General features: G+C 40.1%; 1 protein-coding gene across 2 annotated transcripts in view; it reads right to left on the bottom strand.

Annotated features, from left to right (window-relative positions):
- LOC115587316 (NT-3 growth factor receptor-like) overlaps positions 1-15,473 on the bottom strand; it is a 246,202-nt gene that overhangs the window by 95,173 nt on the left and 135,556 nt on the right. For both annotated transcript variants that reach the window (XM_030427129.1, XM_030427130.1), the window contains exons 8-9: positions 14,670-14,782; positions 5,042-5,225 (exon numbers count right to left, since the gene is read on the bottom strand). In XM_030427129.1, coding sequence (XP_030282989.1) covers positions 5,042-5,225; positions 14,670-14,782 — 297 coding nt within the window. The remainder of the gene's footprint in view (positions 1-5,041; positions 5,226-14,669; positions 14,783-15,473) is intronic.

Raw genomic sequence — 15,473 nt, 5'->3', positions numbered from 1 at the left:
AACGACTCCCCAGAAATTTCATCTTCAGTACTATGGGAAAGTGGTAAGGCAGTAATTAGAGGACAAATAATATCATACTCAACAAACAAAAAAAAAGAACAGGAACTAGAAAAACATCTGGAACAAAAATTGAAACAACTTAAAGATATCTATTCAAACAACCCCAAAGAACAAATAAAAAAGGAGCTACATAATACCAAATTTCAATTAGATGAAATTATAAGCAAACAAAAACAATTTCTGATACAACAACTCAAATACTACAACCTCGAAAATAGCAATAAACCAAGCAAATATTTAGCTAGCCAACTACAATGTAAAAAAGAGAAAGCAATAATTTCAACTATAAAAAACTCAGCAGGTTAAACTACCCAAAACCCGCAATAAATAAATAACATCTTTAAAACTTTTTACACTAACTTAAATCCATCCATCCATCCATCCATTTTCATCCGCTTATCCGGGGCCGGGTCGCGGGGGCAGCTGCCTGAGCAGGGACACCCAGACTTCCCTCTCCCCGGATACTGCCTCCAGCTCTTCCGGGAGGACCCCAAGGCGTTCCCAGGCTAGCTGAGTGACATAGTCACACCAGCGTGTCCTGGGTCTTCCTCGGGGTCTCCTCCCGGAGGGACATGCCAGGAACACCTCCCAAGGGAGGCGTCCCGGGGGCATCCGAAACAGATGCCCGAGCCACCTCAGCTGGCTCCTCTCGATGTGGAGGAGCAGCGGCTCTACTCTGAGCTCCTCCCGGGTGACAGAGCTCTTCACCCTATCTCTAAGGGAGCGCCCTGCCACCCTGCGGAGGAAACTCATTTCAGCCACTTGTATCCGGGATCTTATTCTTTCGGTCATGACCCAAAGTTCATGGCCAACTTAAATCAAGGTACAATCTAAAAAAATAAATAAATAAATGAATACTAAAAAAAAAAAAGGGGGCCTTTCAATGCCGCCTCGCCTGTCTCCTGCTGGGGCTACCGACTGGGCTACTTGGGACAGGCTGGGGGGCCCCTTCGCTTGCCTTCCTGATCCCCTGGTCCGACCTCACCCCTCACTGCAATATATTATCATCAACGTAATATTATTTATTAATTATAATTCCAACAATTAATCTTGTGATAGTCATTGTCATGATATATTGCTTGCATTAGGTTATGTTCACATATATTATGTTCACATATATATTATGTTATTATACTGTGCTATATTACATCATGATATATTATATTACAATTTTGCCCTGTATTACATTATCATACCTATTATTATCTCTTCAGACTATTTTAGGTTAAATCATACTACATTTCTTATTATAATATCTCGTATTACACTATACTGTCTTATCTTATCTCAAATTATCTAATTACATTATATTAGGTTAAATTATATGACTCTATTCTATGTTAATATATCTCATATCATGTTGCATACTATTACTACTTATCTAACTTATTATTTTTTTTCTTTCACTTTTTCTCTTTTCTTATTCATACTTTTACTTTATTTACCTATTTATTTCTATTGTATCATCTGTCTATGCCATATTACATATGTTTATAATACCATACCATCTGCCTCTCAGCCACTTGCATGCATGCACACTCACTCGCACTCACACACACACACACACACACACCTATACTACCTATATACATATCATCATAACTTTATGTTGTTTTCTGTTGTTATCTGTACTGTATGTCCACTGTCTATATTCGTAGTTCCTCGTGATCTGATGTACTTGTCCCCCATGTCACCTTGTCTTTCACATAATTTCACCAATAAAAAAAAAAGATAATGTCAACACAACGATTTTAACAAGCGCCGCGTAGATGTCAACCATGAAGCAAGCAACACTGATCACAAATTCAGGATTATCATTCGGGGTAGATGGATTTGTGCCGAGTTCACAAGTAAGGACTCTGACTTTAAGTGGCGTTCCAGTGTACTTTCTCTAGTAGGAGGTCGGAAAATTCCTACTGTCTCGAACGCAGCATTACTGTGCGTGGGTGCCACTGTGACGCGCGAAAGCTGTCAATCTCAAGTTACTGACAGGTTACTTCACAGAGGCACAGACATTTTGGATAGTTCTAGTATTTGTGTTAAGTGATTTTACTGTATATGGTTGGTTGTTAATATATTTCTTGTGAAATTATTGCCAATAATTGTTTTAAAGATAACACTTGTATTGTGTTCAATAAAAGTGTATTTTCCTAAAGCTTGAGACACCTCATATGTAAGCGAGACAGTCATTTCCCCTACTCATTACTGTGCACAAATGTACTGTTATGTACTTAAGCCTAAAGAGCCCTTCTGGTGCCGGCAGACACACAGAAGCCCCCCGGCAGGGTGCATTTTGCGCTTTTACAAGTGGGCAAACACTCACCTCCACTGCTACAACTCCTTCCTAGTGGAAACACTGAACTTCTTACTAAAATGATCAGAGAAAAACTTAATAAAGTTCCTTTGTTTCTGTTCCCAAATCATGTGATACATCTCAGCTACACAAAAGACCAATCAATCAATTATGTATTCTGAGGAACACTTCAAATGAGATGATATTCTTTATTGTTCCATATTCTAGTAACATATATAAGAGTCTGGGGGACAGGTGGAGGTTGGTACATTTTACAGCAGCGTCATGTAAACCTCATACAGATCTTAACATTTCAGAATAAAATGGAAGGAAATCACTGCTTAACAGAGCACCCTCAGTTTCACCAACGGCAGCCTCCAGACTGTAACTTGACTAATTCTCACTTTATAATTAGTCATTAAGAGCAACCCCTAATTTTCAATGTTGTTGAGAGCTCAAATAAAAAATCTAAATATAGAATAGTAACAAAAATGTGATAACAAATAAAAAACAACAAACACAATCACAGAATACCAATAAAATGGAACAAAATGTGCTATAAAAATAATAAAAATTGAACAAGAAATGAACATGACAAAACACTAAACAGAGAAGTATAAAAGATAAATGGCAGCCATACAGGACAGCAATTAAAACAGTTACATTCAAATGCTGAGTAGTTGGAAATTAAGGTTTTATACTGATCTATAAGTATAACTGTATCAAGTTGTGTGTTTGTGCAATCACTAGAGCAGGGGTACTCAAATACAAATCTTAAAGGGCCACAAAGATTTTTTTCAGTGACTCAAAGGTCCATGTATTGAGGTCGGTCAGGCCACATGCAATAATACTGTAATATTCAAAACAAAATGTCCTTTTCATTCTAAACAACAAAATACGAACTAAAATAAAATGTAATTTCCATTTTAACATAAATTAAAATACATAGTTGAATATTTACTCTTTTTGTTTGCCTTCAAACATTGTGTCCATCACTTCATCATGCATTATTTTATTTCATTGTGACATAGATGTGACAAGCATCCTGCTTGCAGCTTGATATGACGATTTCAGTGCATTTATTGTGTTTTGCTTATCTCTGAATTTTGAGGAAATGTCTCTTCAAAATTCCTATGCTTCGTCTCATAATGCCGTTTCAAATTGGAAATCTTCATCACAGCTTCTCCTGGCATATTGTAACGCACCTTGTGGACTGTGGCGCAATGACTCTTGGGTATTCTGTTGGTGTTGGTGTAATTATGGTTCGTGAATGTGTTTGTGAATAAGATGATATGTAAGATGGTTGTGGGTTAATTCACGTCATTTGTTCTGTGATTAAATGGAGTTGAGTTTTAACAAGGATGATACAAATTCTGGCACCATGAGTAAAAGGGTGTTTGCCGGGAGAAACTCCCCGTCCGTTACACTTCTTGTGAAAATACTTGATGAGACTTGCTAATATAATACCTGTTAAACAACGTAAGTGTGTGTTATTGCAGCACCGCCAGATCCGTGGGTTTTGTCCTGATTGGAGGATGAATGAATGCAAAGTTCCTACTTCTGTGAGTGGCTGATTCTCATTGTCCACTTTGTTATAGCAGTTTACTTGGAAAACGCTATTTCAATCTCTTACCACCGGCGAAATGTGAATACGCGAACTGCTCCGAAAACAAAAATGAAAGTTAAAAGTTGCGATCGCAGCGGTGAGTGACCCAGCTGTATGTGTATCGTTGGCATGGAGACAAGTCCCGGTGTACACGTGCTGACCCAACCAAAACCCACGGTGAAGGAATAACAGTTCGGGGGCCACAAACAGGAGGCTGGAGGGCCGGATGCGGCCCGGGGGCCGCCTATTGAGGACCGCTGCACTAGAGCATGTTGAACAGTGACTCTGTGACCAGTGTAATAAAGAGCTGATATATGGTGGCATGTTGCCCTTCAAGGCTTTAAAAGGAAACAGAAACCAGTGGTCTTACTGTTGAAGGTGCCCATCCAACTTTTTCATATCAATACAATGATGAGTGGAATAACAGTCAGGAGTAATGAATCTGAGTGCAGAATGATAAACTAAGTGGAGTAATAGTGGAGACAGAGGCATGTCTATAGATAACATCACCATAATTCAGGACAGATAAAAGGACAGCTTCAATGTTCCATTTCCTACAGAACTTGGGGACAGTAGTTCTGTTTCTGTATACATAACCAATTCTTTGTTATAGCTTGCTAAAAAGTGTGTAAATACGACATTTAAATGTGAGTTTCTTATCCAACCAATACCCTTTCAATACTGTGTCCTGTTAGAGTGGTAACATGGAGGCCAGTGCCTGCGATAGCTCAGGCTATTGAGAATATCATGCATCTTGCAGTTTCTCAAACGCTTGCCAGCTAACTGAAATGGCTTTGTGTGCAGTTTTAGCACAGCAGTACAGGACTGTATCATCAGCATGAAGATAAATTGATACTGTTAAACGAAAAGGTCAAACACAAACCCACAATAGAAACCATGGCATATAAGAATATTCAGGCCAGTTATCACAAATGGAATGATATTTCATTTTGCTGTAATCATCTACAGATGCAATGCACTGTTGCTAAAGTATTTTCGTGTGTGTAGCTTATTATATGTGGTACTTAAGTAGTAGTAAATATGACATCAACTCAACATGCCCCATTAAAGTCCCAACTCACCTTCAAAGGGCTTGTCAAGGAAGTGTCCATACACAGTACTGATGGCTTCACCCAGATAGTTGGTAGCCTCCAAAGTATAGTTGCCGTTGTTGTGGTGTGTTGGGTTTTTAAAGGTAAGACAGCCCTCTATGTAGTCTTGATAAATATCCATATCAGGGCGTACATACTCAGTGTGGGTAATTTCCTGATAAGGGAATAACAGAAGAGCAACAAACATTGAACAGTGAGAAGTTATTTAACAGAAAATCAACCAGTGCAGTAAGCCTATTCCAACCTGTTTTCATCCTGTTAAACAAGTTGATGCAAAAAAAAACAAAAAACAAAAAAACATTAAGGGAACACGTCACAGTATAACACCAAGTTAGTTAAACTTCAGGGATATCAATCAGTCCATTTTGGAAGCATAAGTTATTGTGATCCAATTCCACCTGCTTATGTGCAAATGAAAGTAACAAACAGGTGTAATGGCAAACAAAAGCAAGACAACCCCCCTAAAAGGAAATGGTGGCCACTGATAATTGCTCTCACCTAAGCCTTCACAACTAAGGTTGCACGAAAGTTTGCGGTATCTTCCTTACCGCAGTCTCAAGAACATGTAGGAGATGCCAGGATACAGGCCGTTAAACAAAGAGAGCTGGACAGGGCCCTAGAAGTGCATCAACCCAGCAGCAGGACAGGTATCTGCTCCTTGGTGCTAGGACGAACAGAAGGAGCGCTGCCAGAGCCCTACAAAATTACTTCTATTCAGTGTGCATGTTTTTGACTGTCAAAAACAGACTCAATGAGAGCCCAACATCCTCTAGTGCAGGGGTGGGCAACTGGCGTCCATGAGTCAATTTCCAAATATCAATAAATTGTTGGTTTTAAGTCATGAATTTATGTGACCACAAATTGTTGAAACTGTCCACTGTTAGAGGGCGCTCACTGCAAATGTAACAGGCTCAGAGTCAGGTGGCATGGAGTGCTAGTGAGAAGCTGCGTGGCGTTGTCTCTCCTCCATTTGGTACAATTTAATTCATCCTTCACCAGCTGAACCAGCATAAGCCTATGAAATTGTTTTCTTAACTTCACTTCGCAATGCCGAAGCCTGCAAAACAGCACAAACTTGACCAGCCTCGGGATACGACAGATGATCCTGTTGGCTAAGTGCAGCTAACACTAGCGTAGAGCATGCTGCTAACGCTAAAAGCATGTCACCTGAACTTTCATCTAAAGTGCTGCTTAAACACATGGCCACCATCGTTGCCGAAGATAGCAGGCAGATTTTTTTTTAAATTTTATATACTATTTGTAATCCTGGAACGACACATAGGCGCACACACACACGTAGTGTAGAGGAGATAAGAAAAGGGGCTAGCCACACATGGTACAGCGCCAACCAAGCAGTGTTAGGGGTTGGTAACCCAGGAAGTGAACTAGCATTCTCCAACTACTAGACCACATCATACATTTTTTTTGGTCCAAGTGGGACTTGAACCAGCAACATTCAGGTCCCCAAGCCAAGTCCCTACAGACTGAGCTATTGAAACAATGTTCAAGCAAGCTTCAAATCCAGACTGGAGGAAAAAGTTGACGGTGTGTGAAGTGCATCAATGAGATTGCAGCAACTACTGACTCCCTCGCTGCATGTCAGAATGGATATGAGTCCAGTGTCTCCGCCTTGGAAGGCAACGTCACTCTGCTGAAGAGGAAACTAACCGTGATGGAGAAAGTAAATGCTGAACTGACAGCTAAAGTTACAGATCTAGAGGGTCGCTCCAGGCGAGACAATATTAGAATCTTAAATATCAAGGAGTCAATCGAAGGAAGTGATCTGGTTCGTTTCTTTAAAGGATTCCAATCCATCTCAATTGACCGTGCACATCGAAGTCTCAGGCCACCCTTGCCCTATCATGATCAGGATCCATTGTTCCAGAGATATCGCCATGATGGTGTCTGCAGAAAGACACAAAGGGACCATCCAGTATGACGGCCAATCTATCTGTTTCACTCCTGACATCCCTCTGTTGGTCCGGTCTGCTCAAAGAGCTTTCAACCCTGTATGCGGTTATTCATAGAAGACAGGAGCCTATACTCTTTGAAGAACTCACATTCCGGTTTAATTTGTAACAATCCACTTTTTTTTCTACCTGCAGCTAAGAACAGCCATGAAAACATGGGTTAACTGTCTAAATTGTATCGCTATTCCCTGAAAAACTGATATGTTACTCTGCCAGTGGATGCATCTTGGCGGGCAGATGTCCCTGACCTGAACCCTGACTTCAGATGGGATGGTGTCTGGGATACAGTTAAACAGTCATCCAGAAATCCCGACCATCAATAGATCCATTTGAATTTATTTCACTGAACATATATGACTCCTGAACTTTACAGTGTGAAACTTAAAGATAACCCAAACTATACACTTATTTCCAGGGACAGTAGGTACCTTTTTGAAATTATTTGGGAATGCCCAGTTGTTGCTAATTTTTGGAAAATGGTACAGTCCTCGTTAATGTCCATCCCTGTCCCGCTGTCGCCATCAGTTTTTATTTTAAATCATCTCTCTCACCTGAAACTACAGAAATCCCTAAAGTGTGTGTTTCTGGCTGGCATGACAGCAAAAGCTGGTTGGAACCAGGTGGAAACCTCCTCAAACATTACCTCGGCAACAGTGGCTGTTTATTTTCATAGATGTTGCTCATCCGGAACTCTCTACAGCATGCATCCATGGGGCAAATAGGAGGAAGTGATGATGTGCTGGGCTCAGACAGTAGAGGATCTCAAAGGCCTTTTATATATATATAGATGGAAAAAAAATAATTAAATAAATACATAAACATAAAAATATAGCAGGAGAGGCCACAAGTATCTCATAACTTTACACTGATCCACCTGTTGGTGAGGTTTAGTGGCTTTTGAGATAAATGCATGCTTATTTGTATGGCATGATATTTGTGCCACATTTGTGAAGAAGCAATGAGAGATTTGTTATTATTTTTGCACTTTGTTATTGTTGATGCAATTGTTATCTGTTAACATTTGTTGACTGATGATTTTCAAGAGGTCTTTGCACTGAAATAACTGTATATCACAAATTTGCATGTTTTGTTTCTGTGTTAAGTTTATTAAATAAAACCATTATTAAACGCATTTGTACGGTGGCCCAGAGGTGTCAGGCCAAATACAAAACCCACAACACGAATACAAAAGTCACAACACAAATACAAAAGTCACAACACAAATACAAAAGTCACAACACAAATACAAAAGTCACAACACAAATACAAAAGCCACAACGGAAGTGACCCACAACTGAAGTGACCTTCAACGGAAGTGAACGGCAACGGATGTTGACAATGCGGCGGATTGTTGCTGCCATTTTAGGACCCGTGTGCCGGCTGTCTCTGGGCAACACAGAGTCCAACTTCCTTGCTGACTTTTCTCCAGGCTCTCTCCTGTTTTGTCCAAGTCTCTGTGTATCTGTTTCTGTCCCGGAGCTCCCAAGCTCCGGTCTCTGTATGCGTATGGAGTGTGGTAGAATAGTACGAAGCTAACAAGCTTCGGGGAGCCGAGCAAGGACCATTAGCCCCAGTTAGCACAACAATAGAACAGCTTTAGAACATAGAACAGCTTTCTCGCTTGTTGTGTCGTTCCCAGCCAGACACAACGAGCTCAGGAGCTCCGGGACAGAACCAGATACACAGAGACTTGGACACATCAGGAGAGAGCTTGAAGAACAGTCTGCGAGGTAGTTGGACTCTGTGTTGCCCAGAGACAGCCGGCAAACGGGTCCTAAAATGGCAGCAACAATCCACCGCATTGTCAACATCCATTGCTGTTCACTTCCGTTGTAGTTCACTTCCGTTGTGGCTTTTGTATTTGCGTTGTGGCTTTTGTATTCGTGTTGTGACTTTTGTATTCGCGTTGTGGCTTTTGTATTCGCGTTGTGGCTTTTGTATTCGTCTGGATGGCTTTTGTATTTGCGTTGTGGCTTTTGTATTCGTCTGGATGGCTTTTGTATTTGCGTTGTGGCTTTTGTATTCGCGTTGTGGCTTTTGTATTCGCGTTGTGGCTTTTGTATTCGTCTGGTGGCTTTTGTATTTGCGTTTCGGCTTTTGTATTCGTGTTGTGGCTTTTGTATTCGCGTTGTGGCTTTTGTATTCGCGTTGTGGCTTTTGTATTCGTCTGGTGGCTTTTGTATTCGTGTTTTGGCTTTTGTATTCTTGTTGTGGTTTTTGTATTTGTGTAGTGGCTTTTGTATTCGTCTGGTGGCTTTTGTATTTGCGTTTCGGCTTTTGTATTCGTGTTGTGGCTTTTGTATTCGCGTTGTGGCTTTTGTATTCGCGTTGTGGCTTTTGTATTCGTCTGGTGGCTTTTGTATTCGTGTTTTGGCTTTTGTATTCTTGTTGTGGTTTTTGTATTTGTGTAGTGGCTTTTGTATTCGTCTGGTGGCTTTTGTATTCGTGTTGTGACTTTTGTATTCTTGTTGTGGTTTTTGTATTTGTGTAGTGGCTTTTGTATTCGTCTGGTGGCTTTTGTATTTGTGTTGTGGCTTTTGTATTCGTCTGGTGGCTTTTGTATTTGTGTTGTGGCTTTTGTATTCGTCTGGATGGCTTTTGTATTTGCGTTGTGGCTTTTGTATTCGTGTTGTGGCTTTTGTATTCGTGTTGTGACTTTTGTATTCGCGTTGTGGCTTTTGTATTCGCGTTGTGGCTTTTGTATTCGTCTGGATGGCTTTTGTATTTGCGTTGTGGCTTTTGTATTCGCGTTGTGGCTTTTGTATTCGCGTTGTGGCTTTTGTATTCGTCTGGTGGCTTTTGTATTTGCGTTGTGGCTTTTGTATTCGTGTTGTGGCTTTTGTATTCGCGTTGTGGCTTTTGTATTCGCGTTGTGGCTTTTGTATTCGTCTGGTGGCTTTTGTATTCGTGTTTTGGCTTTTGTATTCTTGTTGTGGTTTTTGTATTTGTGTAGTGGCTTTTGTATTCGTCTGGTGGCTTTTGTATTCGTCTGGTGGCTTTTGTATTCGTGTTGTGACTTTTGTATTCTTGTTGTGGTTTTTGTATTTGTGTAGTGGCTTTTGTGTTCGTCTGGTGGCTTTTGTATTCGTCTGGTGGCTTTTGTATTTGTGTTGTGGCTTTTGTATTCGTCTGGTGGCTTTTGTATTTGTGTTGTGGCTTTTGTATTCGTCTGGTGGCTTTTGTATTCGTCTGGTGGCTTTTGTATTCGTCTGGTGGCTTTTGTATTTGTGTAGTGGCTTTTGTATTCGTCTGGTGGCTTTTGTATTCGTCTGGTGGCTTTTGTATTCGTCTGGTGGCTTTTGTATTTGTGTTGTGGCTTTTGTATTCGTCTGGTGGCTTTTGTATTTGCGTTGTGGCTTTTGTATTCGTGTTGTGGCTTTTGTATTCGCGTTGTGGCTTTTGTATTCGCGTTGTGGCTTTTGTATTCGTCTGGTGGCTTTTGTATTCGCGTTTTGGCTTTTGAATTCGTCTGGTGGCTTTTGTATTCGTGTTTTGGCTTTTGAATTCGTCTGGTGGCTTTTGTATTCGTGTTGTGACTTTTGTATTCTTGTTGTGGTTTTTGTATTTGTGTAGTGGCTTTTGTATTCGTCTGGTGGCTTTTGTATTTGTGTTGTGGCTTTTGTATTCGTCTGGTGGCTTTTGTATTTGTGTTGTGACTTTTGTATTCGTGTTGTGGCTTTTTGTATTCGTGTTGTGGCTTTTGTATTTGTGTTGTGGCTTGACACCTCTGGGCCACCGTACATTTGAAAATGAAAAATAGAAATGTTGGTAAAATAAACTTGATTATCAGCATATATTGCGTTGTTTTCATTAATTTTAGTAGCTATAATTGGCTAATTGAATGATGGGGTTACAGTATCTTATTGGTGGAAGTGTATGAATACAATCTGGCCCTCAGGCAGTGAGGACTACATTTTGTGGCCCTCTCTATCATCAAAGTTGCCCATCCCGGCTCTGGTGGGACCTGTGCTCACAGCCTAGCACCATGCAGCTACATTTGCATTCACAAGAGACCAGAATTGGCAGGTCAAAAGTTTGCACAGAGCCTTAGGGGCTCATGGGAAGTAGTAACCTGAATTTCATGTCATTCGGACCGTTGCCGTTCACTTCCGTTGTAGTTCACTTCCGTTGTGGCTTTTGTATTTGCGTTGTGACTTTTGTATTCGTGTTGTGACTTTTGTATCAGGTTGTGGCTTTTGTATTCGCGTTGTGGCTTTTGTATTCGAGTTGTGGCTTTTGTATTCGTCTGGATGGCTTTTGTATTCGTCTGGTGGCTTTTGTATTTGCGTTGTGACTTTTGTATTCGTGTTGTGGCTTTTGTATTCGCGTTGTGACTTTTGTATTCGTGTTGTGGCTTTTGTATTCGTGTTTTGGCTTTTGAATTCGTCTGGTGGCTTTTGTATTCGTGTTGTGACTTTTGTATTTGTGTTGTGGCTTTTGTATTTGTGTAGTGGCTTTTGTATTCGTCTGGTGGCTTTTGTATTCGTCTGGTGGCTTTGGTATTTGTGTTGTGACTTTTGTATTTGCGTTGTGGCTTTGGTATTTGTGTTGTGACTTTTGTATTCGTGTTGTGACTTTTGTATTTGTGTTGTGACTTTTGTATTCGTGTTGTGACTTATGTATTTGTGTTGTGATTTTTGTATTCATGTTGTGACGTTTGTATTTGTGTTCTGGCTTTTGTATTCGTCTTGTGGCTTTTGTATTTGTGTTGTGGCTTTTGTATTTGTCTGGTGGCTTTTGTATTTGTGTTGTAGCTTTTGTATTCGTCTGGTGGCTTTTGTATTTGTGTTGTGGCTTTTGTATTCGTCTGGTGGCTTTTGTATTCGTCTGGTGGCTTTGGTATTTGTGTTGTGGCTTTGGTATTTGTGTTGTGACTTTTGTATTTGCTTTGTGGCTTTGGTATTTGTGTTGTGACTTTTGTATTCGTGTTGTGACTTTTGTATTTGTGTTGTGACTTTTGTATTCGTGTTGTGACTTATGTATTTGTGTTGTGACTTTTGTATTCATGTTGTGACGTTTGTATTTGTGTTCTGGCTTTTGTATTCGTCTGGTGGCTTTTGTATTTGTGTTGTGGCTTTTGTATTTGTCTGGTGGCTTTTGTATTTGTGTTGTAGCTTTTGTATTCGTCTGGTGGCTTTTGTATTTGTGTTGTGGCTTTTGTATTCGCCTGGTGGCTTTTGTATTTGTGTTGTGACTTTTGAATTCGTGTTGTGGCTTTTGTATTAGTGTTGTGGCTTTTGTATTTGTGTTGTGGCTTTTGTATTTGTGTTGTGGCTTTTGTATTTGTGTTGTGGCTTTTGTATTTGTGTTGTGGCTTTTGTATTTGTGTTGTGACTTTTGTATTTGTGTTGTGGCTTTTGTATTTGTGTTGTGGCTTTTGTATTTGTGTTTTGGCTTTTGAATTCGTCTGGTGACTTTTGTATTTGTGTTGTGGCTTTTGTATTTGTGTTGTGGCTTTTGTATTTGTGTTTTGGCTTTTGAATTCGTCTGGTGACTTTTGTATTCGTGTTGTGACTTTTGTATTCTTGTTGTGGTTTTTGTATTTGTGTAGTGGCTTTTGTATTCGTCTGGTGGCCACCGTACATTTGAATATGAAAAATAGAAATGTTGGTAAAATAAACTTGATTATCAGCATATATTGTGTTGTTTTCATTAATTTTAGTAGCTATAATTGGCTAATTGAATGATGGGGTTACAGTATCTTATTGGTGGAAGTGTATGAATACAATCTGGCCCTCAGGCAGTGAGGACTACATTTTGTGGCCCTCTCTATCATCAAAGTTGCCCATCCCGGCTCTGGTGGGACCTGTGCTCACAGCCTAGCACCATGCAGCTACATTTGCATTCACAAGAGACCAGAATTGGCAGGTCAAAAGTTTGCACAGAGCCTTAGGGGCTCATGGGAAGTAGTAACCTGAATTTCATGTCATTCGGACACACCAATATGAAGACACTTTCGTTTGGAACAAAATCTGCAGGAAGTTGTTATTTAATAACTAGAGTTTTGTTTGAAATCTCAAAATAGTTTTAATAACTGCAAATTGGTGAAAACGGCTGGGAGGAGTTCTAAAAAGTAGGTTTGCAACATTTAAAAAATTAGCGGAAAAAAACGGATGCGGAAACTGGCGTTTTTTAGCATAATTCACTAAACGTGCTGATATAAGGTTTTTGAATGTGCGATAAAGTATATGGGAGTTATAAGTCATGTATGCGTGTACAGCGGTATGGTTTTTGAATGTGCGATAAAGTATATGGGAGTTATAAGTCAAAACGCACTTTCCTTGATTTATAGCGCCACCTAGTGGTGGAAATTGACAACGACAATAGATTATAACATTGTTCGGTAGGTGTGACCTATATTCCAAGTTGGATGAGTTGATGCAGTATGTTCAGGCAGTGAAAAATGCCATCATTTGGGACAAAAAAGTCGTCACTACAAAAACAATAGGTCGAGACCTTCAGGCCCTGATAACCTATAAAAAAATCGTAACAGTCGATTATAAATAAACAGTCCCTAGAAGTGCTACATACTTTTGATTTATCGCACAGTTGCTATCAAACAGGCCAGACTGGATGGGTAAGCAGCTTGTGTTTGTGGTGTTCATGGACCTATTGATACTGGACACAAAGCTTCCCGTCTATAAAATACCTGGATCTTCCGTGTCGTGTGGCCAATAAAGTGTGCGCACTCTGCCGACGGAGCTGGGTGACTTCCAGTTGAGTGCCCAGCTAACTTGAATGGGGCCCAAATAATGCAGTTGTACGGCTCTTCTAGACTTGCTAAATGTTATTGGTAATAATAAAACATTGAGCGAGAGAATGGCTCAAATTATTTCTGGGCAACAGTGCAACACCGGTCCTCCTGGGTGCTTGGTGGTGTTACATCTTGCACTTCATTTCAGCGTCCATTTTAATAAATTAGGGCAACAACACTGACTCATAAAGGTGCTCTACTATGACAAATGCGCGGTTCTCGGTAAAATAGACCTGGAAACAACCTGTAGACAGTCATATCAACATCATACCAAACTTAATGGCTCTATCTGTAGAATATGTCACAGACATGAAGAGAGTACATATAACAGGTGAAGAGCAGCATTTCTTTCTGTGCACCCTTTTTTTCTCTTCCTCCCTATCTCTTTTTTCCACATCATCATATTTATTGATAATTATCAAATACAAACTCCATGTAAAGGATGCTTCAGGCAGGTACTGCACTGCAATCCTGCCTATGTGAACACAAACAGGTGAGTGAGCAGCTGCAGCAGCTCAGAAACGCAGCCTCCATGCAGTACACAAGCATCCAGTGTAACAGCTGTAAGGGGGACACCTTGAAAATGTACCCAGTCTGGAGACTTATTTTTGGGTTTTATTAATGGAAGTTAAACTTCAGTCACTAGACAGTTATCTCAAAACTTGAGCTCATTAGAATCTGTAACTGCCCAATCTTTTTTCCTGCAGCCTTAGAATTGCAATAGTTAAAAAAAACAATTTTCACTTGTTTCTCCATGATGTATTTCTTAGACAGAATTTAATTGTACACAGGGAAACAAATGATACTTAAGCACAGCATAACGTGAAAATCTAAATTGTACTTGAGAGTGACACTGCTGGATTAGTCAGTTCACCTTATCTTTATAGAACCAGCGTAAGGTTGGGTGTGGTGAACCTCGGACAGTAAACTCGATACATGTGTCGTGGCGTCGCTCTGGCTCCTTCAGCTTCACGATGGAAGGAGGATCTGAAGACACAAAAGAGAACAGGACAGATAAGCAATGTTTACTTTACAACTGAAACAGAGGAATATTGTCATTTTTGCTGGTCTCACCCCAATCTGTTCAAATCAATTTTGACAGTGTGAGCATTTGTGCTCCTGTGAGTGTTTCCCTCTGTTAAGTGAGGGATTATGATCTGGTTTATGATTGTGAACTGAACTGGGCAAAAAGGCTTTTAAATGTTCTGCCCCGTCTATCTGGAGTGATGTGCAAAGGACTTGAAATTGACACATCTCGTAGCTCTGGAGGATTTCAAGACAATTATAAAAGAGAGAGAAATAAGCTAAAATGGATCTCCTCATTGCACTGTGTAATCATGTAAACCCACTCTTGCTTTTCCTGTAGTGTGTGATCATATTTTATTTGTAAACTTGCCAAGATGACAGCACAAAAGCAGAATGGTTACACCAAACACACAAAATAAAATATTTTGTGTGTTTGGTGTAACCATTCTGCTTTTGTGCTGTCATCTTGGCAAGGTCACTTTTGAAAAAGAGGTTTTAAATCTCAACGAGTTTTTACCTGGTTAAATAAAGGATATTGATTGATTGATTGATTGATTGATTGATTGCTTGATTGATTGATTGATTGATTGGTATGGGAGGACACAGCTGGTAGTGTATCATTGTTTGCTCTGTGAACTCTGTCTTCATACCA

The sequence above is a fragment of the Sparus aurata genome, chromosome 8 (assembly GCF_900880675.1).
Source record: "Sparus aurata chromosome 8, fSpaAur1.1, whole genome shotgun sequence".
In the NCBI taxonomy this organism is placed as follows: Eukaryota; Metazoa; Chordata; class Actinopteri; order Spariformes; family Sparidae; genus Sparus; species Sparus aurata.
This window is presented reverse-complemented; position numbering and strand designations above follow the sequence as displayed.